General features: G+C 31.1%; 1 protein-coding gene across 4 annotated transcripts in view; it reads right to left on the bottom strand.

The window, feature by feature from the left end:
- Nucleotides 1–2,490: 2,490 nt before the first annotated feature.
- LOC107436500 (sodium-dependent glucose transporter 1A) overlaps nt 2,491–27,718 on the bottom strand; it is a 60,994-nt gene continuing 35,766 nt past the window's right edge. For 2 of the 4 annotated variants that reach the window (XM_071178975.1, XM_016048247.3), the window contains exons 3-6: nt 12,554–12,652; nt 10,609–10,735; nt 7,653–7,814; nt 2,491–3,689 (exon numbers count right to left, since the gene is read on the bottom strand). In XM_071178975.1, coding sequence (XP_071035076.1) covers nt 2,698–3,689; nt 7,653–7,814; nt 10,609–10,735; nt 12,554–12,625 — 1,353 coding nt within the window. In that variant the 5' untranslated portion in view covers nt 12,626–12,652 and the 3' untranslated portion in view covers nt 2,491–2,697. Of the gene's footprint in view, nt 3,690–7,652; nt 7,815–10,608; nt 10,736–12,553; nt 12,653–16,940; nt 17,283–23,705; nt 23,730–27,718 lie in introns of those variants that run through there. The other 2 variants (XM_016048244.4, XM_016048246.3) reach the window with 2 other exon arrangements.

Genomic DNA, 27,718 nt, shown 5'->3' with positions numbered 1-27,718 from the left:
TTTAAAAATATTTAATTTTTCATTTTTAAATATATAAATTTATGTTTCATATAATATTAAAACATATATTTGTTGTTAAAAATGCATATAACATTCAAATTTGAAGCAATAAAATAATAATCTTTGCAACCGTACATTTATCGACGAAATAAAATTGGGCGGTGATACCCGACATTCATGTGAGCGGGGCTACCCGAAATCCAATTTTTTTGTAAATTTGTAATTACTCGAACAATTTTTTACATACAAACTTCTTTCTTTGTGCAAATTAAACTTAAGACTACATACTTTAATGCTGTATGTATAGAAAAAATTATTTTTTTAGTATTAAAATGAAGTTTAATCGAAACATTCAACCAATTTTTCTTAATTTCATGACTACTGTATTCAACATATTTTCAAAACTATTGTTTACCATGTTACCAGCTGCATAAATACTTGAAACTTTGAAAATAATCTTTTTTTAATACAACAATTAATGTCCGATGGCCCATTGACTTGAAAAAATATTCTATACATATGAAATTGACTGTGGGCGGGGCTACCCGACTCTCCCCTATGTTGGACAATCATACTCTTTGTTGGCGAAGTAATTAAATTTTTAGAAAATTATTAAAGCTTAAGTAGTATTGTCACATTTACACTTAATGTAAAATGACAATTTAATCTATAATTTTAACTAAGCCTTTAATTTTTCTTTAAACTTTATTCCTCTTTTCAATATAGCAATTTTATTTTAACTTTCTTGTTGACCTCCCTCGCGGTCATCGCGCTTCCTGTGGGGGAAAATCAACCCCTCCTTTTTACTTCTTTTATTTTTTTAGGGGGGTAACTAACCAATCTCTTTCCTTTAATTTTCCAAGTCTCCTCCTCTTTAAATTTAATTGGTTGTAACTTTTCTGGTCCTACACCAGTTAAGGAATTTTTAAGTCACTTTTAATACATTCTCTTTTTGTGCTTCCTTCTTGCTGGTTTTTTTTCTTCCGAGATGCGGACTTCGGTCCGTATCGAGGGATTTCTTTTTACATTTTTTCTTGACCTTTATCTTAAATTAAATCCATAACTATAATCAATTTCTGTAAATTTAAAATCAACATTTTATAACTTTAATTTTCTTTAACATTAAAAAAAAACCTTCTCGAATTTAAGCTTTCTTTCCATATTTATTTTAACCTTTAAATTACTCATTCTTTTATATTTTACTTTTATCTATGACACCTTCTGTGTTTTAATTCTCCCGTCACCCATTTCAATAAAATGCCTTTCTTGTGTTAGTAGATGTGGTGAAAGATGTATGTTACTAAATAAAATGATATGTTAATAATTTGATCTTGTGATGGAGAATTTATTTGCTTCTATTTTCATGGATTGTCTTTATCATGTCCTCCTGTATGTGTGGTTTGTGCCTTTTTTATTTTTAAGGGAACTTGTAATTTTCTCATTGGAAACATCATCTTACTGTATTAAATGTCAAGTCTGTATCTGGATATAGCATATCATTTATTGTTTTCATCTTTAATCTTAGGTTTATTTTTGTTTCGCCCTTTTTCCAAATTTGGTGATACCAAATTATCCAATTTGTTCAAACCTCACACTTTGTGATCCCCCTTTGAACCTATTGGGTTATTGTTATCCCTCATTAGCTTTGTACTACCACTTTCCTTAAAGATCACATCCCCCTTAATTTAATTTAATTACCTTTTATATATTTCTGCCTTAATTTGTTTTTTTTTTTTTCATTACATTTCAATCATTTAATTATTTTTTATCATGACTATATCCAAATACAAGTATTTTACCAATGATTTCAACCCATCTATCAATTTTAATACATAATTTTATTTAATACGCACCAAATAATATATTTTAACTCTAACAAGTATTATGCTGCCAAATTAAGAAATTTCAACTCAACTTGATAGCTATGAGCCGCGATGGCTCAGGGGATAGAGCGTTCGCCTTCCAATGAGGTGAACCGGGGTTCGATCCCAGCGATAGCTGGTCGATACGAATTCCGCATCCGGCTTGCTCCGACCACGGTGCTGACGTGAAATATACTAAGTGGTGGACGGATCATGGGTTAGAGTCCCCTTGCCGTTCTGCTAACCATGGGAGGTTCTCGTGGTCCTCTCCATGTAACGCAAATGCGGGTTAATTTCATGAAAAAAGTCCTCCTTGAAGGCAGATTTCTCCCAATACTTGATCCAGGAGTTCCCTTGCCTGCTGGATTGGGTTCAAAATTACAAGACTGCAGAGTNTTAGTAGTCGTAAACCCAAAAATTGGGTCGACTGTTCAACAACGGTTATAAAAAAGAAAGAAAAATTGCTAGCTATACTGCAGGTCTAGTAGTCATTCAATAAAATACTTAGGCAATATGTGAAATATTATTCATTTCATATTTTACCTACTTTAGCCATTCTATAGAATGCCGGATTTCATACAGTGACTGTGTTATGTACGTACAAAGAAAGGAAAAAAAACAAGTCATGAAAATATCAAAATATATTTAATTGGGATCCGTATGTTACAGTTCCAAAAAGTATCACAAGGAATTGGATCGAAATCACGCATTGTGCTGAAACACACAAATAATACATTTCAAATGGATTATCTACAGTCAATCTTTTTCTTCACACTAATAAACTGATGTAAAATAAATGATGAAGTATGAGCGTTATTCAATGGCCTAATTTTTTTCAGACAGTTGCTTCTTTTTCTTGAACCTGTTGTTCGGGATGTGCTTCATATTTCTCTCCTTTGCGAATTAAAATAATGTGTATAATAACAAATAAAATCGCCGCCAACGATGTCGCACCTGTTAGGAAAACAAAAAGCACATTCGGGTATGTACTGAGGTACATGCTGATGGTGAGGGGGACCACCATTTCCAGCACACACGAAACTAAGGTAAATACTGATGCTATACGACTGTTAATATTGATGTATCTCTCCACCCACGCAAGCACACCCGGGAAAAGGGGTGCCATCGAAACACCCAGCATGGCACCACCCACCCACAGAGATGTCACGGATATATTACCAAAAGTTAATAATACTATAGCTGCTGATACTGATAATACTAATGAACATGCTAAAATTTTTCTGATGTCCAATTTGCAGGTTAGAAAAATGGATAGGAATCTGGCGGTAGTGAAAGCGCTCCAATAGGCGGATGTGATGTAGGAGCCTTTGCTTTTCGAAAGTCCGTGAGAGCTGTTGACCACATAGGTTGTGATCATTTGTGTGAAGCTCACTTCAATTCCTGAGGACAGACCAGTGAGTATGCACGCGAGGGCGACGACGATGGATGTAAATAAATAGCCCGGATTTCGAACGTTTTCACTTTCGGAAGCTTTTTCGGAGGATGCGTTTTTAGGGGGAAGGAAGAGAACAATTAGAATAAAAAAACAAGTAACAAACGTTGCGAGGACGCCAGCAATCATGTATACCCATGTTATGGTTGGAACTGTGGCGACAATTTCCACTTTGTCTACAGTTATGTTTAGGAATGTGACGTTTGGAGTGACTGTAGCATTGAGCTCTTTGAGTGGTGCATTTAAAGAATCGTCCAAGAAAGGTGCAGCTAGGACTGGTGCAAGGAAGGCACCACAGCCATACAGCAAGTGGAGTCCCTGTAACACTGGAGCACTTTTTTTACCCCATATTCGGAGACAGCTGGCATTACATCCTGAAAAGAAAATTAATAATTAGAATGTTTTACAATAGTTCCAGGAAGTGATGGGTTAGAAGTAATAACTAATTATTTTAATAAAAAGTTAGGAACCAAAGATAAGCCAAACGAAATTGGAACGATATGTATGTTAGCAGAAACAGCACTTCATCAGGGGACATACTGTCTGCTAACAAAGTGTGCCCCCTGATGAAGTGCTGTTTTTGCTAATATACATATCTTTCAAATTCCGTTTGCCTTATTTTTGGTTCCTAACTTTTTATTTAAATTGCATAAGACAAAGCTTTTAGTGCTTTTCCATTTTAACATATTATTTTAGAGTTTTATCCTAAAATTTTTATCTTATAATTTGTTTAAATCAATTTCATACTTTGATTGGATAACTATTTAAATTTTAATAGAGATTGTTTACAAATTTCTGATAACAAGCTATCGAAGTTCACTATTAGTTGATTCTTAGTAGTTACAACAGCTAATATTGAATTACGATTGTAATTAATAATGAGGTTAAGCCATTTCTGGGTTTTTAAAACCAAACTACAACTTTCAAAACCGTTTCTGGCACCAAAAGCTACAAACAAGTAGAATTAATAATTTATGAATATTTATGGTTAAATTTTGATTACATGTGATCCCGGTTGTATCTTATCTTTATAACTAAATTTTACTTTAATTGTAATAATGGACATTTGCAAGGATAATTACATTGATCAAAAAATAATGGATAATTTCATTTTGTACGACTATGGTTCATATGAGGCTTCCAATTTCAAATAAGTTCAATCATTTTTTCGGCTTTCTTCTTGTGTTTATTCTTACATTATTTGAATGATTACGAAACTTTCAAATCCGTCAAAAAAGTGTGCTTGTTCAGTACCTTTTAATGATTAATTTCGTATCTTAAGATATCGCTTGAATTAGCATATTTAAAGTTAGACCCTCGAACCATCGAGTCGAAATACGTGAAAATTCGAACATTAAGTCAAAAGTTATTCAGGATTTTCACTTTTTAATATTGGGCCACGATTATCTGGTCGATAGGGTGCTGGGTCCATGACCGAGAGTTCGTGGGTTCGAACCCCGCCGGCCGAAGTCTCCCGGTGTAGTAAATGGTGACTGATGCACGTTAAGTCTGTCGAGTCGCGAAGTCCTCCATGTTCCCATAACAAATCAAAACCTCTGGGGGTACTGGATTGGAGATCGATCGTTTTCGGAATCAGGTCAAAATTACGATCTATGGATGTATGAATGGGTCCGCCCTATAAACGGATGTGACGTATGGGTGTGGTAGAAGTCGAATTCTTGACCATAGATGGCGCCATTGGAAAACAAGAATAATCACACTCCTCTACCTAAACAGGCATACGAAGAGAGAGAGACGTTTTAATATTACTCGCCGTACATAGAACGATAGAAATTAATCGTCCCGAATAACTTTTGGTCGAATCTTACCATTCTAAAATTCAATCTTAATGATTCGAAGGGGTGACCTCAAATATGTTAATTAATGCAAACGATATTGTAAGTTACGAAATTAGACACAAAAACGTACTTTCTCTGAATAAACATACCGTTTTTTCGGCAATTTCGGATTTCTAATTCCCAAAGTATAGGGTGCAGCCGCAATCTGAGAAATAGGGTGTCCCAATAGTTTAATCAGTAGACCCGACCAAAGTTTGGATCCCTTAATGTTTTCACTTTTTGCGTATTTCACCGTATCTCCAGAACTTCTAAGCGAATTGGGAAAAAATTTTTTGCATACAATTATAAGATTTGTTTATTCAAAGATATTCTTATTAAAAAAATAGCTTTTAGTAAATATTATATTTACTAAAAGTCAAAAAATTTTTAAATTGTAAGGTTTAAAATTTTTGTTTTGTTTTACGAGGTATTATCTTTGGGTATATGAATTTCATATTCATGTGCTAAAATTTTTTCAATGTGCATGAAAAGTTATCGAGATACAGCGACATACATAAAAAGGAAAATTAACACTAAGGTGACTAAACTTCGGACTGCTCTCTTGACCAGACAATTAGGATCATATTCCCCAGATTGCAGCTACCCCCTAAATTTTGGGAGTCAAAAATCATAATCCCTAGAAAAAAAGATATATTTATTCCGACAAAGTACGCTTTTGCGTCTGATTTCGTAACTAAAATATCGTCTGCACTATAAGTAGCATATCTGACGTCTCCCCCTCGAACCCTTAAGATTTAGTGCTAGAACGTGAAGATCCGATCATTAGATCAAAAGTTTTTAAGGGTGGTTCTTTTTTTCATCTTGCGCTCTGTTCATCAAAACCACCTATTAAAAAAATACTGCAATTCATTAATTTTTGTTTTTCATGTTAACATATGTTTATGAAGACTACATAAATTGGAATACTATCTAGAATCTACTTGTGTTTCGTCAGAGGTTTTTTCTTTTTCAGGCAAACACTGCTTCCTCGATTCTAAAATACCATACTTCATTTTATTTTGTCACTTTTAACTTATGTCTCCGTTTAATAAGCTTAATATACTATTATATAAGCTTAATAATATATTATTATTATTATTACGTATTGTTAAGTTTCTAACACGAATTTTTAAAATCTCGAATTGCGTTAAACGTGTTTTAAATCCCTGAGAAATAAGCGATTTCAAAATACAAACTTATGTCTAGAGCTTTGTTTTGGTTTCCACTGAAACAGGAAGTCAACTGAATTTCCAGACAGTTGCATCATAATCTCTTGCCGCAACAGCTTTCTCAGCATCGTGTTATGACGTTAGGACGATTTTTATTAATACAATCATTTTTGAAACATAATTTATTTGGCGTTCTTGTTATTGGTTATAGAAAATTCCTTAGCAATGATTGCATTTGCCAATAAATTATTTGCATTGTAGAGAAGTTGATCAAAATAACGGAAACACTTGAGCCTCGATGGCTCAGGGGATAGAGCATTCGCCTTCCAATGAGGCGAACCTGGTTTGAATCCCAGTCGATACGAATTCCGCATCCGGCTTGCACCGACCACAGTGCTGACGTGAAATATCCTCAGTGGTAGACGGATCATGGGTTAGAGTCCCCTTGCCGTCAGGCTAACAGTGGGAGGTTCTCGTGGTTTTCCTCTCCGTGGAGGACTTTTTGATGTATCAAAAAGTCCTCCACGGAGGCAAATGTGTCCCAATACTCGATCCAGGAGTTCCCTTGTCTTCTGAATTTGGTTCAAAATGACAAGGCTACGGAGTTGAACTTTAGTAGTCGTGAACCCATGATTGGGTCGGCTGTTCAACGACGGTTATGAAATAAAATAAAATGCAAACACTTCTCTCTCCGTGTAAATAATTTTTCTTTTAGAAACAAATGTTTCCGAAGATTTTACATACAAAGCTGTTGGTACAATTTGAAATGTCATCTTTGAAGCTTTTAAAAATAAAGCATTTTTACTCATGTAATAAATAGAGGACATTTTCTTTTAGTTTTGATACCATTTTTATTTGTAGTGGTGTAAATATAGAAATTAGGTTTCAACTTCTTGCGCTCATTTTGGCCGATGCAAATTTTTCATGCTTGTAAAAGACACCATTTCTAAAAACTTCAAACATTATCTTTCAAGTTGTGCCAACATTTTCGCCATGTAAAATCTGCTACTAAATGAAAGATTGTTTTCATAGAGTTAGGTTTCCATTATTTTGATCAACCCTATATACATCAAACTAAAAATAATACATGAAGGGATCGTGTCAAAAGAGTGATAAGCCACACTTATTCCAATTAAACATTTTTACAGCAAACAGTACAGGTAAGTACTCAACAAGTTTCCGGTATTTCAACTGCATAACAACACACTGCACATATTGCTATATTAATTAGAAATGGAATTTTCCCCCAGAAATTGTTCGATAACATGGTTTATTATGATATTGTCCCAAACCCTGCATTTATAATTTTTATTCGAATTTTTATAATTACCTGTGTTGCTAAAACCTATTGCAAATCCAGTAATAACAAATGTTCCAAGTAGCATTGGTAGACTTCGACAAAAAGGTATGACAAATGCTCCCAAAGCTATGAATAGGCTGCTGCAAATCATAGCCAATTCCTTCGTTTTCAAGCAATCAAGTATAATGCCACCTAGTGAAAAAAAAAAGTCTTACTATAAAGTACATGTTAGCTTTCAAAATTCATTTGATATTTTAAAGTTTCGTAAAAAAAAGCTAATGTTGATTTTTTTTTCATTCAAAATGTAAACTGGATTACACCGTAGGGAAATTGCCCTGCAACAATTTGCATTTTGATACTTTCAAGGAAAAAAAAGATCAGTATTTGAAACTTAGTTTACCCTAGCTTTTTCCTAAATTCATTTTTCCCATTCTTTAAATTTTAACTTATTTACGTCGATGATAGAAAATTTGCCACGAAAGATTTATCCCGCGGTAGAGTCCTCTTAAACTATCAGGATGCTAATTAATGAGTGCAGATGATGCTTCATGTTAAGAAATCAGACTCAAAATTATACTTTCTCTAAATAAACACTTTTTTTAATACTGCTTTACATTTTTGACCCTTGATGTTATTTTTAGTTTTATTAAGAGTTTAGATCTATCCGAAATTATTTAAGCTAATAAAATTATTTTTGTGGACAATTATAAAACTAGATTGTTCAAATGCCATACATAAAATATTTTCTGATTTAGTTTGTGTAAAATTTTGAGTTGCAATACATGCCATAACTTGAATACCATTTTAAGCTATGAAATTTTAAAACAAGAGTCAAAATCTGAATGGAAATGTTCAATTAGTTCAAAAAAATAAAAATTTATTTCCTCAATAATTAGTGGTAGTTCTCAATTAATAGATCAAGAATAGGATTTTATTTAAAAGGATGGAGAAGTACATATACGTAATCAAAAAAATCCGGTTATCGTTAAATTAAACTGCAATAAATAGTTATGACTAAAAAGGTTTTTTTTTGCAAGTTTTATAATTACATTCCGTATATTTTAATTGGCTCATAAAGTTTCCAGGATATGCCGAAATATGCAAAGAGTACGAGTAGAATTTACATTAAGACAGAAATTTTTTAAACAACTCAGTCCCTGCTCTCTATGTTTTGAGGATCCAAAATTGAAATCCCATGAAAGCACAGGCTTGTTTATTCAGAGAAAATTTATTTTTGTCCGCTTTCGTAACATAAAATATCGCCTCAGCTGATTAATAAGCTATTTAAATTGATATTTATAGTCAAATCTTTATAACAAATATGAGTACATATTAGTTCCGTGATTAAGATCTATTAAGAGTTATAGATGTTTTAAACTGATACGTAACATCTTTGCATTTCTACGCGCGATTGGTATTTTATATTGCATATAATCGCATCATTTTATTATGTATTTTATTACAACGTACCGTTTTAACCTGTTTTATACAATTTTAATCAATTTCCACCTTTGTATGATTTTATTGACTTCTGAATTTTTTGCGTGTCATGTATAGTTTTAACAGTATAATGTATTTTGACAAAACAAATATGCTATATCTTACATTTATTAGGGAAAAAACAGTTTGTTTGGCGCAGCATGTCCTTTTTGGGACCTTGCGCCATTAAACCCTACATTCAACTCAACTTTAAACCGATACAACGTTGTAAACGGACATAGTGTGTCACATGATCTAGATAAAAAAAAGCGCTATTTCTTTATTCGTAAGCCAAACCGAAAAAATTGCATGCCAACCTAAAGCAATCAGTGTCTAGGTAGAATAAGTGATGAAGGATATTTTCCTCTTACTTAAGTTTTAATCAAACTAACGCACCAATATTTATTTTTTACCGCAGCAACAGGTTCCAATTTGATTTAGTTGTAATTTTAACCTTGCTGCTTTGATTTTAAACCAGTTACTTTAGTTTTGACCTAGTTGATTTTGTTTTAAGTTCCCTGTGTTTTAAGATAGTTTATTTGATTTCATTTAAGATGCCTGTATTTTAAGGCTATTTTTTCGAAGGCTCCGTGAATATAAAACTATTCTTTTTTGCGAATAATAGGCTATTTTTATAACTACTATGAGTTTGGAACTGTTACTCATGACTGTTAGGTGAACTAACAGTCATGAGGTAGGCTAAATGCAGTATAGAATAATATAAAAATGCAGTATAGAATAATAAAGCTGGCTGCTAAATGCAGTAAATAATATAGCTGGCTTCAGATAGGCTAAACGACTATCTAAAGCCAGTTCTTATTCTGAAAGTGGCGCAAAACGTCAATATGGAGAAAAGCTACAGTTTTGTGAAAATGAAAAGCGTTTGTGGTCTAATTTTTTAATATTTAAAAACTTACTCCAATTCTGCATTATCTGGGCTCGAAAAAATTTGCAAAAACGGAGAATGAGGCAGTGATTTTGAACATTTTCATCTGTGTGGAAAAATGCCACCACATTGGCAATTAAAAGAAAAGTTTAATAACTTTTAAAATATTTAAGTTATTTGTCTGTTCTAAAGCCCAGATAATTCTTCAAGACAAGATTATATGTATAGTTTGAAATCCTCGCATTGCTTCAATTGTAAGCCACGTAAACTACGCTTTTTTTATTTTCTTTGGCGACAGAGTTTCGAAAAACAGCGTAAGCCTAGTTGATTTGATTGTCTTTAAATTGCCAGTATTTTGTTTGATTTTATTTCCGTCAGTATTTTAACCACGTTTTTGTGATTTTTATTTGGCTTTAGGCGTAGTATAGGCAAAACATGTCTCTTGCACCAAAAATTTATATCTATCTTCTTTGTAAGAAGGAATACTTTTAATATTAATTTTTATTTATCTTCTTATATATTTTTCTTCCTAAACGAGGGTGAATTGGATAATTTTTTTTCAAGAACTTATGTTATCGTATTTCACGAATAGCGTTGTTGATAGAGAGAAGAGAGACCTACCTGAGAGAGATCCAACCAAGTATCCTGTTGCCCGAGCCACGTAGATGAAAGAAATCCCATAGGCATCTGTTCCGCTGGAATGTGTCAAGTCTATAAGTGTTGGTCCTGGTATGGACATCATCAGACCCTATAATAAACACAAATTATCTTACTAACAACACTTTTTTTTCTTCCAATGCTCACCTGGGTTGACATTTCGTCAATTCAGGCCTATTAGGGCAAATTTGTTGGTCACTCTTTCAGTGGCACCCTATTAGGTGGGCCCATGTTGCTCCCACAGTAAGAACAGATGGTGCAGAGAATGCATCAGAACCTTTCTGATGCAAGGCGAGTTCCCTGACCCCTACACTGTCCGGTCGGTTACTCACAATACTTCGATTTCACCATTTGTGCCAATCAAACCTCCTCAATCAAAAAAATTGTTATGGACGAAATATCACAGAGGGAAAAAAAAAGATTAGTATTTGCTGGATTTGAGCATCGATTGCTTGAGTAAGTCATTATAGATAATGATTACATCTTGAACTACTACTTGTAAGCGTAAAGGTATGAGCTACCATTACAAGTAACTACGATGATTGTTTTTTAAGTAAGAGCCTTTTTTTGTTGTGTACACTAATAGGTGACGCATGTCCCGGCATTCCTAGGGAACAACTGTAAACAAGAATCCTTGCATGTTAAATTGTTATATCGTTAAACCGTGAGCGTTGTCTTATACCGGCGGCTTAAATCAGATTTCTGATACATCGCCTAAAATGAAAGTCCCAATCGAGCGGCTCAAATCAGGTTTCTGATGCATCACCTAAAACGAAAGTCATTATATCGGCCTGCCGATATATGAGTTAAATCGATATTTCGATATACATCCATTTATCGCCCAGTCCTAATCATGAATTAAACGAAGAAATTAAGAGGAAAGATGGCTTATCAAATCATAAAATAAATGCGAGAAAATATAAGAGATCTTTTATACTGACTGACATTTAAATCAGAGTACCTAACACTGAGAGTTAATTTCCTCCTTCATCGAATTTGATAATAATTGAGGGTAGGAAGGGAAGAAGTCTGAAGTGGGTGAAAAAATTTATTTCGTGAAGGAACGAAGTCTGGAATATATTTAAATAAAAATAAGAATCAATCGGAAAAATATGGAAAAATAAATTAAAATATTTACAAATAAGGGGGTGAATTTCTCGCCTCCCCAGTTAGCCAGGCTTCGTAGTTACAAAATTTGTCTAAATTTGGGTTAAAATGTTTAAATACTACACCTTCTATACTAAAGAAAGCTGTGCCAGGACTAAACTTAGCATTTGTGTCTATTTACTCAAAATCCAATACTTTGTTCAATAATATCTTAATAAACTCAACGCTTCTTTAAGGATATTGTAACACTGCCATTATAACGAAGTATCTTTCGCATAGTTTATATTATTATACTAGATTATTTATATTTAAAGCGATAGTATTAAGTTATGATTTACAATTTTATTTTTAAATTTAAAAATTTGATTTACTGTGATTTCGAACTGCACTATATTATATTCAGTTTAAACAAATATACAATGTACCTGGGAATCAGCCAGTGAAGTTTTTAAGAACTGACAAAATGACATAAACTGAGAATATTTTAACTGTTAATTTCCTACGATTTTAAAACCCTGGTTAGTGCTGTAAGATTTCCAAGTTGTCATCTACTTATCTCACATTTGATGCATAACTAAAACTATCGATATTTCTTAGAGTTAAATTTCTTGGCTCTTGTTTTTAATTTTGAAGAAGGAAAATAAAAAGGAAGCGTGTCAATATGCAATAAAATTATTTGAAAATGTTAAAGGAATTCCAATTTACCTTTTTCGTTATTACAGAAAGGTAAAAAAAATTTTTTTTGTTAAATTACATGCGTATTGAAATGAAATTTGAACTGTTTTATTGCACAATATCTTACCAGAATTGCATACATGTAGTAGTGTACGGCTGTGCCCACGTAGTCCAATGTTTTACCTTTTAAATGAAACATTTTTTCTGTGGTAATGCTATGCTGAATCTGAAAAAAAAGGAGAGAAATTATAAAAAATCAAACGAAAGAAAATTTTTAATCGCATATCAGCACAATAATGTATCAAATTGTGTTGATTAAAAAATAACAGAATTAACAAAAGATGCACAACAGTAAATGAGCATGATGGAAATAAGAGAAAAAAATGATCATTCCCTTTAAAAAAAAACATACTAGCAAACGAACCATTTATAAAGAAAAATAAGCAAAACTGAGAATTAAATAAGAAATAAGCAAAACTGAAAATTAAATAAGAAATAAGCAAAACTAAAAAATAAATAAGAAATAAGCAAAACTAAAAAATAAATAAAAAATAAGCAAAACTAAAAATTAAATAAAAAAATAAAGAAAATTAAAAAATGGAAAAAAATAAGAAGAACTGAAAATCAATTTTAAAAAAAGCGTGCATAAATTCAAAGAAAAAGTTGGTCTCAGATCTTACCAAATTATTTGGAATGATTCTTACAATCCGTGATGAATACGCTTTAGACGATTTTTTTTTGCACGCTTCTTAAATTGGGAAAAATAATTATTCTGATATAACCTAAAGTAAATCTATTTTCTTAAAAAAAAAAATTAAAAATTCTTATCTAACTCGGAAGTTTAAAAATAAATTAAATTTGAAAATAAAAAAAATAACTAATTGTGCACAGTTTCAAATCTTTTTAAATAAAACAATAAATACTTAGTAAACAAAAATATTAAATTAATCAAAATAAACAATAACGTTAGAGAATTTTAAGGAGTAAATGCACGGAAATACACACATTTTTCAAAACAGAATGTTTAATGCAGCTCTCACATTTTCTTAATCTCTTTAAAAGAATAATAGGGCTTCATATTTTTTCTAAAATCTAAAATCCTTAATCTAGGTATTATAATTATAAAAAAAAGTACAGTTTAGTTTTACAATTATAATAACTATCGAAATTTTTTTTAAATCTGAGTAAGGTGGTGCGCAACATTATGTCGACATATTTGACTTAAGAATCAAAACTTATAGTTTAAAAAAATATAATAGTCTATTTTAAGAATCAAGCACAAATTTCAATTAAAAGCGATTCTCTCTATATAAATAATTTTATTAATTCTTAATTAAAAGAAATTATACAACAATTATTTAAAATCTACCCTTAATGTTAAAAATAGTGTTTTAAACTTGCGCGTCAAATTGTGTTTTGCTCCTAGAATAGATATTTTAATGCAAGTTAAAAGTACTTAAGTCTTATGTATTGGCGTTACATTGCGGGTCATGTACCTCACATTTTCAAAATATTTTAAAAATTGTTAATAGTTACATTAATATAATTAAAAATAGTTCAATTTTAAATTTGAATTCCTCTTTTTAGAATGAAATGTCTTCTCAATAGTACGAAGTTCAACTATCCTTTTGTAAACAGAAAAGGAAACAACATTTATCGCTCTGCCAGTACTAGTGACAATCCTTTTTAATTAAAGTTCCTTACAATTGTATTAAACCATAATTTTATATTAGTTTTTCCTTATAATTATATTGTGATGGATAAAATTAGGTTTAGCACCCACATAAAATATTGGAATTTTTTTCTTCTTCTGAATATAGTAACTTTATATAATATATTAATACAAAAGAAAAATTGATAAAAATAGTAAATACGTCTAAGATTGATGTTCTTTTGTTAAATTTCTTTTTGAAAATCTCAAAAAAAACTATTGCATGTTGAAGTCTTGGTTTAAATGTCACTAAAACCATAATATTGTTTAGCTCTCATGATTATAGTTTCGAATTAATTTATAGCAGTATCACCTAGCAATGTATTAAAATGCTAATTGGCATCAGCGATTATTACGAAAATATATAGGGGTTGGAGAAAATTATGGAAACAAACACACATCGGACAGTGAAATGTTTCGAAAAATATTCCACCTTTTATTTAGAACTTCGCCGGATTTTATTTTTTTTAATTTAAGTCCGATTTTCTTTTGAAAGTGAGAAACACCTATTACGCGAAGAAGTACAGTACAAAATATGTAAACATTTCTATACGAACTCCTTGTAAACAATCTTAATTTTTGCAGCAAATGCTAAGACAGATTTTACATGGCAAAACTATTGGCAGCATTTGAAAGATCATTTTTACGAAATGAGGAGAGGAAGTTAAAAACTTTATTTAACTTTAATACCAGCAGTTTTGATATCATTCCGCAAGATTGCAATATTTATATTAAAATGATTTCTTTTAAATCTTAGTGGTATTGGAAAAGACTGAAAAAATTTTAACTTTCTATGCTCATTCTGTTCGATGCAAATTTTTCATGGGTGAACCATTTCTTAAATCTTCAAGCATGGCCTTTCAAGTTTTGAAAACAGCTTTGCCACGTGAAACCTCCCAAAACATTTGCTGCTAAAATAAAGATTGTTTAAATAGAGTTAGCATAGAAGTGTTTCCATACTTTGTACTGTGTAGATCACGTGATAGACTTTTCTGACTTTGAAAAGAAAATCGAATTTAATCAAACTAAAATAAAAATCGCATTAATAGAAAATCCGGAGAACTTCTAAATCAAAGGTGGAATATTCTTAAAACCAGTCCGATTTGGGGGCAGATTTCCGTATCGTGATCTGTGGCAAAAAAAAATCGCCAAGTCTTTGAAACTTCCGGGCAGTGGCCCGCGAGAAACTAAAAAAAAAAACATCACAGATAAGGACCAACTCGAAAGGTATAACTTGTAGCCATCCCCGGGCAACAATAAAATGTTTTGTTTTTTAAAAAAATTGCAAGTTTAAAATCTATTTGGCACCTTGGCGATTGTAGTTAGCGCGACAGATCACGATACGGAAATATCCCCCGATCTGGTTTTGTGGGTGAAGTTGTGATTTTGTGAGTAGAATTTATAACACCTTTCTTCTGAATTGCTGGAACTTCCAAGTCGAGTGCCTTTTGTGTCGAAGAACAATTATAAAATTACAAGCAAAAATTCTAAAAAATAATAATGTTTAGACCTCTTCTTGAACGAAAGGTATACTTGCTTTCTTAATGCGATACTAAATGCAAATCTCGAGGGTCGACATGAAGATGGTTGGCGTAACAGAAAGTATAAATTCTATCTACCGCACGTACGGCAACATGGATGTAGTCTTTTTCGTCCTGTTATGCAATGTGAAACGATTTTTTTAGGGGGGAGGGAAATAAATTCGATGCACATCAAGAAAGTCTTTCAAATTCTAGAGAAGCAGTTTCATTTTATATCAAAATTTCAAGCTGCACTTGGTGAGCATTCACTTTTCAAAAATTTAAACCTATCACACAAAACTGATTGCACTAAAGAAAACAAAAGTAAAAATAACACTTAGTTTCAAGACACATACTTCCTGGAATTAAATATCAAAATACTTTTCATGTTTTTTGGTACAAACAACTTCATATGACTAAAAGGTATCATGTGATTGAAAGGTACCTTACAGAAGGATATCAAACGATAACTTTTTATGACTCAACCAACTGGTGGTCGACGAAGCACATATACTCCGCTAAGTAGTCCAAACGATCCTTGTTATTTAAAATTTAATTTGTCTTATTTTTTTAGCATATTATTAAAAAATATAAAATGAGTTTATCTATTACATTAACAATCAGTGATAAACTGTTGTAGATATATTTAATGAACTCCGTCTTATTTATTATTCTATTCTTAATAAATTCATTCTTATTATTCTATTATCAATAAACTATTTTTTAGTAACTTCATGCCAATTATTCTATTTTTAATGAAATTATTCCATTTTGAACAAATTCATTCTTATTATTCTACTTTTAATAAATTCACGCGTATTATTCTCTTTTTTATGATCTCTTTATTATTCTATTTTAAATAAATTCCTGTTTATTATTCTGTTTTTAATAAACTTGACTATTATTCTATTTATAACTCAAGCATTATTATTGCATTTAATTGTTCTGATTATTAAGATAAACGTAGAAAACTAAGGAATAGAAAAAAATAGGGTTGTCAAGTGCAATATTTTTCTTTAATCTAAATATCAAGCACAATAATCAGTTAAAAAAATATTTCACCTTCATGCTATGCTAACTATTAACCCATATTTTTATTTATTTATTTTACTTTTATTTTTTAAATTTTTATTTATTTATTTTATTTTTATTTTTTAAATTTTTATTTATTTATTTATTTTTTTTTTTCATTTATGCCTCAAGAACTCTGAAAAAATAATGAAAATAGTCTAACAAGATTAAAGCTCAACAATAAAAAATAAAAAAAAAAGTGCGTAACTTACCCCAAATGAATGGAAGTTACGGAGCGCGGCAGTCGTTGCTGCTAGATCGAGCTCGCAATTATAAAAAGGAAAGACAAATAGACAGCAATGATTAAAATACTCAATTTTAGATTGCTTTCTTTCATCATAATCATTTCACATGAGTCTTTAAATACTTTTAAGAGATGCGATGATGGCGTCCAAAGCCCTTTTGTGACCTCAGGACTGATGACGTCACAGGCATTTATTAAACATTTCCCTGGCATTGAAACTAGAGATTTTTTCGTAAGTTAGAGAGTTATTCTTTTTAAATCTGCTACTTTCTCTCTCCCATCACTAAAAACACGAGAAAACAGAAGAAATAGAAAGAAGAATGACGGAAGTAGCAGATCTGTTAGGATTTCCCTCGCACGTTGATTGATGGAAACGTGACGTGATGATGGAGATGGCTTCCATCGTTTCCAATACACGTTTCTAGAAATTTGTAAAAAATCATCGACCCTGTTCTCAAGGCACTTTTGCGATCAACAAATACAATCCGATGGAAGGTTCCACGACTATTTTTTATTTATTTATTACTATTGTTTTGTTTTTTTAATAGTTTTCGATCAGAAGAATTGTCTTTCATCGCATTGTATTTTTTTAAAAATAATTAGTAAGATCTAGCAGTGCAAAAGGAAATTTAAATAATTTTAAAAGAAATTCATTTCGTCCTTTTTTATGTAGAGTTGCATACAGTTATTAGTATCCAGTAAAAATAGGTTTTAAGCCTGATATCATCTGGAAAAAAAGTTCAATCCAGTGAAAAACTGATATCTACCCTCCTCTTACTAAAATATTAGAAAAGTGCACGTTGGATTTTAAGGGTGGGGGCTAAGAAAGTTGTCATATAGGCGAGTCATTCATTAGCAGGTACTTTTTAGATAATTCGGTAAATTAGCCGAATGAATTTGGTTTTCAAATTTATAAATGAAAGTGTAACTTTGTGTTGTCGTAGGCCATTAAGGCACAGGGGGTGTGATTGTTTTTGCTTTCCAGTGGTGCCATCTATGGCCAAAAATTCGACTTCTGCCACATTCATACGTCACACCCGTTCATACATCCATTCATTCATCTACAGATCGTAATTCTAGTCTGAACCAGAGAACGAACAATAACAAATTTAGTAACCCCAGAGATATAACTTGTTATGGGACCATGGAGAACATTGTGAACCGACAAACTTAACGTGTACCAGTCACAATTTGCTAGTCTTCGTCTGGCTGGATTCGAACTTCCGTTCTCACGAGCGTGCGTCCAGAGCCCTACCAACCAAGCTGTCCTGGCCCCAAAGCAGAACTTATAATTCATTTATTATTCTCAACCTTTTCAATAATTTTAATGATATTGCGCCTTTTTTTCCATTAAATCTTTTAAACATAGGCTTTAAAACGTTCAAATGTGTAACTAAATTTGTGATATTTCAAATTGTTATAATTATTCGAGATATAATTTTTGTTTACATGATTATAAATATTTGTTTTAATAACTTTTATAACATCAAAATCATTTTTCCTTATCTTTTAATCTATCGGACCCTAGCTGATCGGAATTATTATAAATTAGTCAGACTTCGATCAATGTAAAATTTTCTTCGATTCCTAACCCCCAAACCCTGCTAAAATCTTAAATGCATATTAGATACTAGGGGGTTAAGCCCCCATGATCACTGACGCTCATCGACCCCGATGATTGCTGTTCCTTGGAATGAAACAGTTGAAACTATTCAGCTAAAGAAACTATTCAGCAAAAACCATGAAACTATTCAGCACCTGGCTAGGAGAGTCCATGGAGGCTAAGGCTCTACAATTTTGAGTCGGACGGCATGATGGTGGCAACGTGGTCATGATGGCACAGCGACTGCCTTTACTTTCCTAACACATTGGTATCACGATGGCTCTGTGCCATCGACGCGATGTGTCACGATGGCACGGATTCATCACGGCTCTTTTGCAAACATTATATTATGTGGAAATAGGCTTTTCAAGGTCACGCTATTTTTCCACTCTCCTCACCTTTCCTCTCTCCGTCACCATGGTTTCGGTAAATCTTGCTTTTTTCCCATGCCGGTATATTTTAAGTACGTACTGTCATGGGAAAAAGCAAGATTCACCGAAACCATGGTAACGAAAAGGGGAAGTTGCGAAAATTGCGTAATTTTGAGACGTCTATTTTATTTACGAAGAGTGTAAGAATGTAAAATGCATTATAAGAGAAATCTTTCACGTATTGAAGAAGTACTTGGGGGAAAAAAATAATTTTTCTCGCAATGGCTTAAAACATGTGGCGATCGATTGCTAAATTTCAAGACATCCCTGACCCTGACACGAGTCGAAATAGTTCATTTGTTCTTAAATTTCGTAAATAGTTTCTGTGCAAGGTTGAATCGCAACACTATTTTATCGTCACGTCAATTCACACCCACAACGTAGTTAGACGTCATTTGCAGAGCCAGAGGTTAAATGAATAGGTTATGTAGGTTATACATTCGAGCAAAATTTTTGAAAACAAAATATCCCCCCCCCCAAAATAGAATATGCTAGTGAAACAATCCTAAACATCCGAAGAATTAATTCCTCTTATTTATTTTTCTCTGTGAATTATTTTTTTATTTATCCAAAATAGGAAAGTGATTTGTTTGATTGCGTCAAAAAAGTTATTTGATACAATCGTTTTGTTTGATAAGTCGTTTCTGTAGTTTCATCTGGGCAGTATCAAATTAACCTTCGGATTATTCTGAATTGAACGATCTTTAAATAAAGGAGGGAAAATCATACTAAATTTTTTTTAAAGAAGGCGTACAGTGCGCCGAACAAAAAACGGATCACCATGAATAACTTTTGATCTAACGATTGGATCTTCACGTTCTAGTACTCAATCTTAATGGCATGAGAGGGTGACTTCAAGTATGCTAATTAATAAGTGCAGACGATAATTTAAGTTACGAAATAAGACATAAAAACATACTTTCTTTGAATAAACATGCCTTTTTTTTGACAATTTCGGGGGGTAGCCACAATTTGGGAAATAAGGTCCCCATAGTTTGGTCAGGAGAGCGTTTCCAAGTGTCGATCCCTTAATGATAATTATTTTGCTATATCTCGAGAACTTTTTTCTCTCGAGAACATTTCTTTTGCTATAGCTATCGAAAATTTTTGAGCACAATTATACAATTCGTTTATCTATAGATAATAACCACGCAAAAAATCACTTTTAGTAAATATTTATTATTTAATAAAAAAAAAATTTAATTGTATAGTATACAAGTTTTTGCATCATTTTGAAGAATATAATTTTACATATAAAAAATACGAAATTTGAACGAAATCGTTCGAATAGTTGCTTAAAAATTTAATTTTAAATATCTGACTTTTTTTTTAAAATTCAATTTCTCGTGAACTTTTTTCAACCATTTTTGCTGACATTTTTGTATTTTGCCATGTAAAATTGTGTTCTTTAAAATAATGCGAAGAATTTGATACTTTACTATTCAAAATATTTTCCACCATTAATTAATAAAATAATAAATGTTTACAATAAATTATTTTTTTGCATGGCATTACTTTTGGACAAACGAATTTTATAATTATGTGTAAACATTTTTCAATTCGCTTAAAAAATTTCCGAGATCTAGCGAAATACGCTAAAAGTAAAATTAATATTAAGGGGTCCAAACTTTGGAGCGCTCTCCTGAACAAATGATCGGGATCCTATTTCCGAGATTGCTGCTACCCCCGATATTTTGGAAAAAATCCGAATCCGATGAGGAAAAGTTATGTTTATTCAGAGAAAGTACGTTTTTGTGTCTAATTTCTCAACTCAAAATATCGTCCGGACTTATTCACATATTTGAGGTCCCCCCCTCGAACCATTAAAGTCCGAGAAAGTGAAAATCCGATCATTAGATCAACAGTTATTCAGGGAAGACTTTTTTGTGCACTGTATATCACATTTTTTTAAAAAGAAAAATAACTAAAGCAGAATACTTTTTAAAATCTATTAAGAAATTGGAAGTAAAAAAAAAAATTAATAATCTTAATATATTTTTCTCTTATGTGGTTCCATAAATCTTGATATTTTTCTGTTGGAAACACTATTATTAATTTTCTTTTCGTTGCCTTAACAAATAATTTGAGGATCACAAAGAAATTTATTATGCTTTATTTCGGCGTTAGGTTGTCTTAGTAGTAATTTACGCAGTGTTAAAATAATTAGTTACACGCTAAGAATTTAGTTAGAATAATTTTGTATTTTTATAGGAATAAAAACTTAGTTACAAAGTATTTATTTCGATAGGTTTTTATTCCTATCTAAAATGTCTGTAGAAATTCTGAATATGAACAGTGATAGGGAGCCGCATACTGTCATAACAATTATTGGTACCGAAGTTTGCCTCTGCGAGTAATAACACAAAGATATTGGATGATTTTCAATTTATGAATCGAGAGGTGAGTGAGGAAGTAGTATAGCACTTAATGGAACATTGGGATGGATTTTCTATTTCATGTCGCGACAAAGGTGGAAATAATTTTAATATTTCTGCTGTCTACAGTGTTCCCCAACCCGCGGTCCACTCAAATGGTACCGGGCCGCCCAATTTCATTGAAACTGAATTTAAATTCCTAGGTTCATACCACAAATTAAAAATATCTGTGCTCCATTAAAATTTTATTTATTTAAAAAAAATGGGCCCCCGAAGGTGGTGACATAAATTTTTTAATGTTTTAAAACGATTACGGCCAGATGGAACAGTCTCATTGCAAAGAAACAAGCTCAGGGTTCTCATTGATTTACCCTTCTGGTATGTTAAAATGTTAAATCACTTCATATTTATTTTTTGGTGCAACTGTATTTTATTTTGAAGGCATGTTTAAATAATATTAAATTAAAATTAATAAATCAAAATAATCTAAAATATAAACAATCAACGCCCCCCCCCCTCAGTGGGCCGTGGTAAAATTATCAAACGTTGATAGGTTCGCGATGATAAAAAGATTGGGGGACACTTGTCTACAGACTGAATTGAGTACTTCACTTCAAGAAGAAGAACACACATACCCACACACATGACCCATGACGTCAGCACCAGCTAATCTTTGTCGGTGAAACGGCGCATTAAAGTTGAGCTAACTTTCTCTACACGAGTTAAAATGCTAATTAGTTAGAGAAGAGCCGTATCGCACATCGAATGAGTTGAAATAGAATTTTTTCTCGTCTGTTTTTCTTTTATTTAACCTAAAATTATTATTTGTTTATGTATTTTATTGTAACCATGATATATTTTTAGTTTTGTGTACCTGGCAACTTCAATGCATAATTAGTTCATTTATGTATTACCTGGCTCCATGCCTATCTTTGCTTTAAGAAATATTGTGAAAGAATTGAAATCTTTAAGATAGAATCTTTTTGAACGAATATAGAATGTGTCACTTAAGATAATTGGTACTTGACGGGCTTGGCTTACTCGAAATAGAATGGAAAGAACAGTTGCTAAAGTTAACAAATGCCACGTTTCAACAACCCCCACTCAACCTCACTTGCAGGTATCCCATTATCTCAAATTATTTCTGTTATTTAATAGCTGCCGGACAGATTTTAAATCATTTATAAAATTCAATACAACTTAGACAATATCGTGAACATCTGTTGAAAATAGTTAAAACTGAAATCAAAGTACATGTGCTCGGGCAAAGCCGCGTACAACAGCTGCAGTGGTTACAACTGGCGGCCCGCGAAGCTTTTTTTTGTGGCCCGCGAACTAAAATATAATAGTTGTCATTTCTTTGCTGATAATTTTCGTAAAAAATATATTTGGGTTTAAAATACTTTTCGTTCGTTAAAAAAAAAGAAAACTAATTTCTTCATTTCTGTGAAATTTANAAAACTTATGTCTTTATTTTTGTGAAATTTAACTTACCAACGGTGCAAAAAAATTTATTTTTTAGGTAAAAATCTACTTCTACTATTTTAATCTGTAATTTAATTTTGTTTTGTACAACTTGATAAAAATCTGGCAGTTATATTCAAACATAAAAGAGTCATACATAAAATTTTTATAAAGTTGCGGCCCGCCATTTGACTGGTGTTTTTAATTGCGGGCCCCCGGGCCTCATGTAAGTCGGAAACCCCTGAGTTAGAGGGTAAAAAATAATTTGGTTCACATATTCTAATTAAAGTTGTAATTCGTTGTGTGACACGGCTTTGTATTTAATTAACTAATAGTTAATTATCATTCTAACTGACGTAGAGAAGCTTAGCTCAACTTTAATACGCTGGCGTCATTGGTCAGATGTGTGGGTATGGGAAGTCTTCTTCTTGGATTGCAAGTACCCAATTTGAACAGAAAAAACAAAAGAAAAAAATAAGCGATGCGAATCGATTCGAAGTTATTAGCAAATATGCATAGAGATTTTTAATATCAAAGATTTGTATGAAGATTGCTGAGAGTTCAAAGTAGTTATCTGTTAAAGCAAATAATTCGCGAATGATCGAATGAATCTAGTTGACCTAATTATCGAAGGCGATAATTATTAATTTCCTCGTTTTTTTCTCCGTAAGATTTCATATATTCCTTTCTAGTTTTAACTTTCTAAGTGTAATAACTTCTCCATTGTAAAATAAAATACAAAACCGTGTCTGAACAGCTAAAACTATAACAATGGTTATTGGGACTATTATTAAAAAAAAAGAAAAGCCTAAAAAAAATTTTAAGTTGTAGTAAAGCAGACATAATGAAATGATACATACGTTCATATAGCCATCGTTATCCCAAGAAATATATCCTTTTCTACCTATTAGTTCTTTGACTCTAAGCACGAATGAGTTCTATTTAATCCTAATGCGAATCTTTGTACAACGGACACTGTTTATTTATTTATTTTTTTTAATAGTTGGTCTTAAACAGTTCGAACATTTCAAAGATTCAGATATGTAGATCCTTAATTGAGAAGAATAATCATCTAAAATTGTCTTAATTTCATCGTAACGGAGATGTAGAATTATTCAATTGAATGAAAGAGTTCAACGGCACAGGAGGCGCTAAACTGCGCCGCTACTCAAAGATTACGTTACGACGCTACAAAAACATTCAATATTTAAAACAAGAAGAAACTCGGGACGAGCACTAGTCTCGCAAGTACTAAAATAAATCCTATGAAATCCACGAGATGGAAAATTTGGCACTCTTTTCTCATTTCTGACGTCATACTCATAAAAAAAAGTAATTCTCTTTTGTTGTTAGGTAAAGGAGTGCAGATATTTATTTAACCTTTTAAACTTGTTTTGTTTGGCAAGCGACTTTAAAATGATAAAAATCACCAAAAAATTAAAAAAAATACAAAATAAACATATAATTTTTTCTTGCATAATCTGAAGTATTTTTTTAATTCAATTTCGTTTTATCTTCTTATGAATAGTTTTATTATTAATTATTGGACTTTACAGTTTTAATATAAAGACCAATTTTACATCAAAAAAAATATTTTTAAATGGAGTATAAAATATTAATAAATATAATAAAAAGGCATTAAAATTATACAACAATTTATTAGTGTTACCTAGATGAGTGGTTCCTAAATGGTGTTCCGCGGAACCCCATGATTCTGTGGAAGAGTTACAGGGGTTCCGTGAGTTAGTATTTTTATTGCCACATGCAGCTGACCACCCAACTGGAGGATTCAGCTTCTGCACCCTAAAGGTCTAAAACAGCGGTTCCCAAGTGGTGTTCCGCGGAACCCTAAGGTTCCGTGGAAGAATGTAAGGGGTTCCGCAAGTTAATACTTTTTATAAGTGATGAGTTTTAAAACTTATGATTATATTTAGATCCAGCCTATAATTCAGAATTTATTAAATCTTTTCGGATGCCTTTATGAAATTATTTCAAATTAAATGATATGGAAATGACATTTCTTAAAAGAAAATATACTCTCTGTATCTCAAAGTCAAAGAGACGTTGAAAAAAAATTCGAGATAGCGAGTTTTCGATAGAGCAAGTTCAAAACTAAATATATTCAAAAAAGTAGAAAAATATATTCTAAAATATTACTTTAAAAAGTAAAATCATGAAATATGAGAATAACTATTAATAAATATGTATGTAATGATAGTTGACTGTAAGTCTAAATACATCAATGATAATTTTATTTTTAAAAGTAAGGCAAGAACAATTATGCATTCAATAGAAAATTAATTTGCAATGAACTTACATTGTGATTTTTCCTAAAAAATTCATTTTCTATTTCGAAAATAACTTCCGACATAGTAAGGTTTTGAGAAGAAACCTTTCGACATTTTAATTTCAATTAACAGTAGGTGGATATATAATGCTAAAGGGAAAAATAATTATTTGACATAACAAGGTTCTCGAGATATACAGAGTATATTGTATTTTTAGAAAAATGAATTGAACAAATTATAAAAAGAATAAACATTTATAAAATATTGCATTAGTACTACCTATAACGCTTTTCAAATCAAAATAAAACAACTCTTTAATAAAGAAATATCTTTTTTTAATAACCATTTCCAACAGCAGTTGCAGTTCCAGAACCATAATTCGCTTGTTCTTATTCATTCATGTATAGATATCAAAAACAAATTCAGAACAAGACTAGATACAGAACAAGGTTTGCTAATTTAACTGTCGGAAATTAAACCTAATTTATACTTATGGATCATAAAACATTGAAAAATTTTCACTCTTCAAATTAAAGATTTTAAGCACAGTTTTCTATATGTTATAAGATGCACTATAACCTTAATAAATTTCATAAAATCGGAGTTCCGTCGCGAAGTAATCAGTGACGAAGTTACTGGGGGATATAATTGACGAATAGAAAATTTTTTTTTACTGATGGCGCGAGTATGACGCCATTTTCTCAAAAACATGTTATCAAAGTCGATGACTAAAATTTTGCAGCTCCTGATATATTTGATTTTTGATTTGTTTTGCAACCTTTTTTTCAGCTAAACCTCCTCAGATACGTAATTTAAAGAAACACAGAAATGTATACCTAGAATGTATACATATAGAAATGTATACAGAAATGTTACACAGAAATGTATACCTTAGAAAAAAAATATTTTATTAAATAAAACTTCAATTACTTAAACTCTTTTTTCGTTTCCTTTAATTATTAGATAAAAATAATAATTAATTTTTAATTTGTAGCATTATTTCGACATTTTTTTGTGTTGACTCAATATTTTTGTCTGTCCATGGTGTTTTCGGAAATTTGGACATCGACTAAATTGAGAAAGTTTAGACCCGATCTTGAAAATTGTTTAAAAATTTTAATTGGCCATTGTTGCAAATAAAACTGTAAGCAATTTTTTTTTAAGGTTTCATCGTTCGTTTTTTAATGTTTCATTATTTTTTATTATCTTAGTGATCAAAGCGAATTGTATAAGAACCGGTGCTACGTCACCAAATAAGCATTTCTAATATGCATAAGTTTAGGAAATGTTGAAAAAAAATGAAGCGCAATTTATTTAAATTCTTTATGAATTTTAAAATTAAAAATATATAAAATAAAACTATTTTAAAAAATTATTTCCAGGTGTCATAGTCTTTTTAAAAAATGTATTTTAAAATGTGCTGCAAGAATTTGTAATAAAATTTTTAAAAATTGCAGATAAAAAGTAGTGGTTTTCAAGTAATAAATAACTTCAAATAAACCGTCGATTTTTTTCATCAACTATAATCCAATTATATCAAGAATCAAATTTTATTTATTATCATATTATATTAATCAAATTATATTAAATTAAATGATATTTTTTAATTAAACAATCGCTTTGTCGGAGATGGAGAGTTTGCAAGCTTTAAAAAAATCGAAATATTCCCAGAATTTAATTTCGATTCTTGCGCTTGTAATTATTAGAACCATATGTTCAAACAATTACGAGAAAATTTACAATTGCGATGACGTAACTAAAAGAGAAACAAAAATTTAATTTGGCTAACTCTTTAATATCGTTCATAACATCTATTTTTAAAACAAAAACTTTGACCTCTTACTATATTGTCTTCTTATAAAAAAAGTGTTTCAAATAGTTAGAACTAAAAGAAGATTTCAAAAGATGAGAATTATGATTTGTTTTTCATTGGTTTTAGTTCCAGCATTGAAACTTTAAAATTAATTTAACATTCTAATTTAAGCATATTTTCAAGTTTGAGAATACTTTATGGAACTATGTATTCTAAAGGTCTTTCAGAACAATAAATTCAAAGATATCGGAACAATAAATTTTGATATTAGTATTTATTAAAAATATACATATAAAAATCATAATAAATATATTGTGTTATGAGAATAAATTAATTTACATTTTCGCATTTATATTTAAAAAAATATCACATCATTTAAATATGACACAAGATATATGTAAAGTGATTATATAATAGCTATTTGGATATATGATATATATGTATGATAGCTATAGAATTTTGAGTGTTAGCTTAATCCTTTGACGCAGATGGGACACCGGTGACCTTTTTATATATTTTTTTTCTGGCTCTCTAGTTACAAGCGGAAATATATTTTGATATTTTTTAATTATAAAAAAACAGTTTGACATTTATTAAATAAAAGTCTGTTAGATAATTGGAATTATATTTGTACTAAAAGATAAAATCCAAAAAAAGTAGTTTAAAAATGTTTTTTTCATTCCTGTTCAAACATTTATCAATAAGTGATTTTGTAAATAAAAGAAATTTCAATGACGAATAACTGTTTCTCTTACATGTAAATAACTGCACA

This window comes from Parasteatoda tepidariorum, chromosome 3 (assembly GCF_043381705.1).
Source record: "Parasteatoda tepidariorum isolate YZ-2023 chromosome 3, CAS_Ptep_4.0, whole genome shotgun sequence".
NCBI lineage: Eukaryota > Metazoa > Arthropoda > Arachnida > Araneae > Theridiidae > Parasteatoda > Parasteatoda tepidariorum.
Note: the sequence above shows the minus strand (reverse complement) of the source record. Positions and strands in the feature narration are given on the sequence as shown.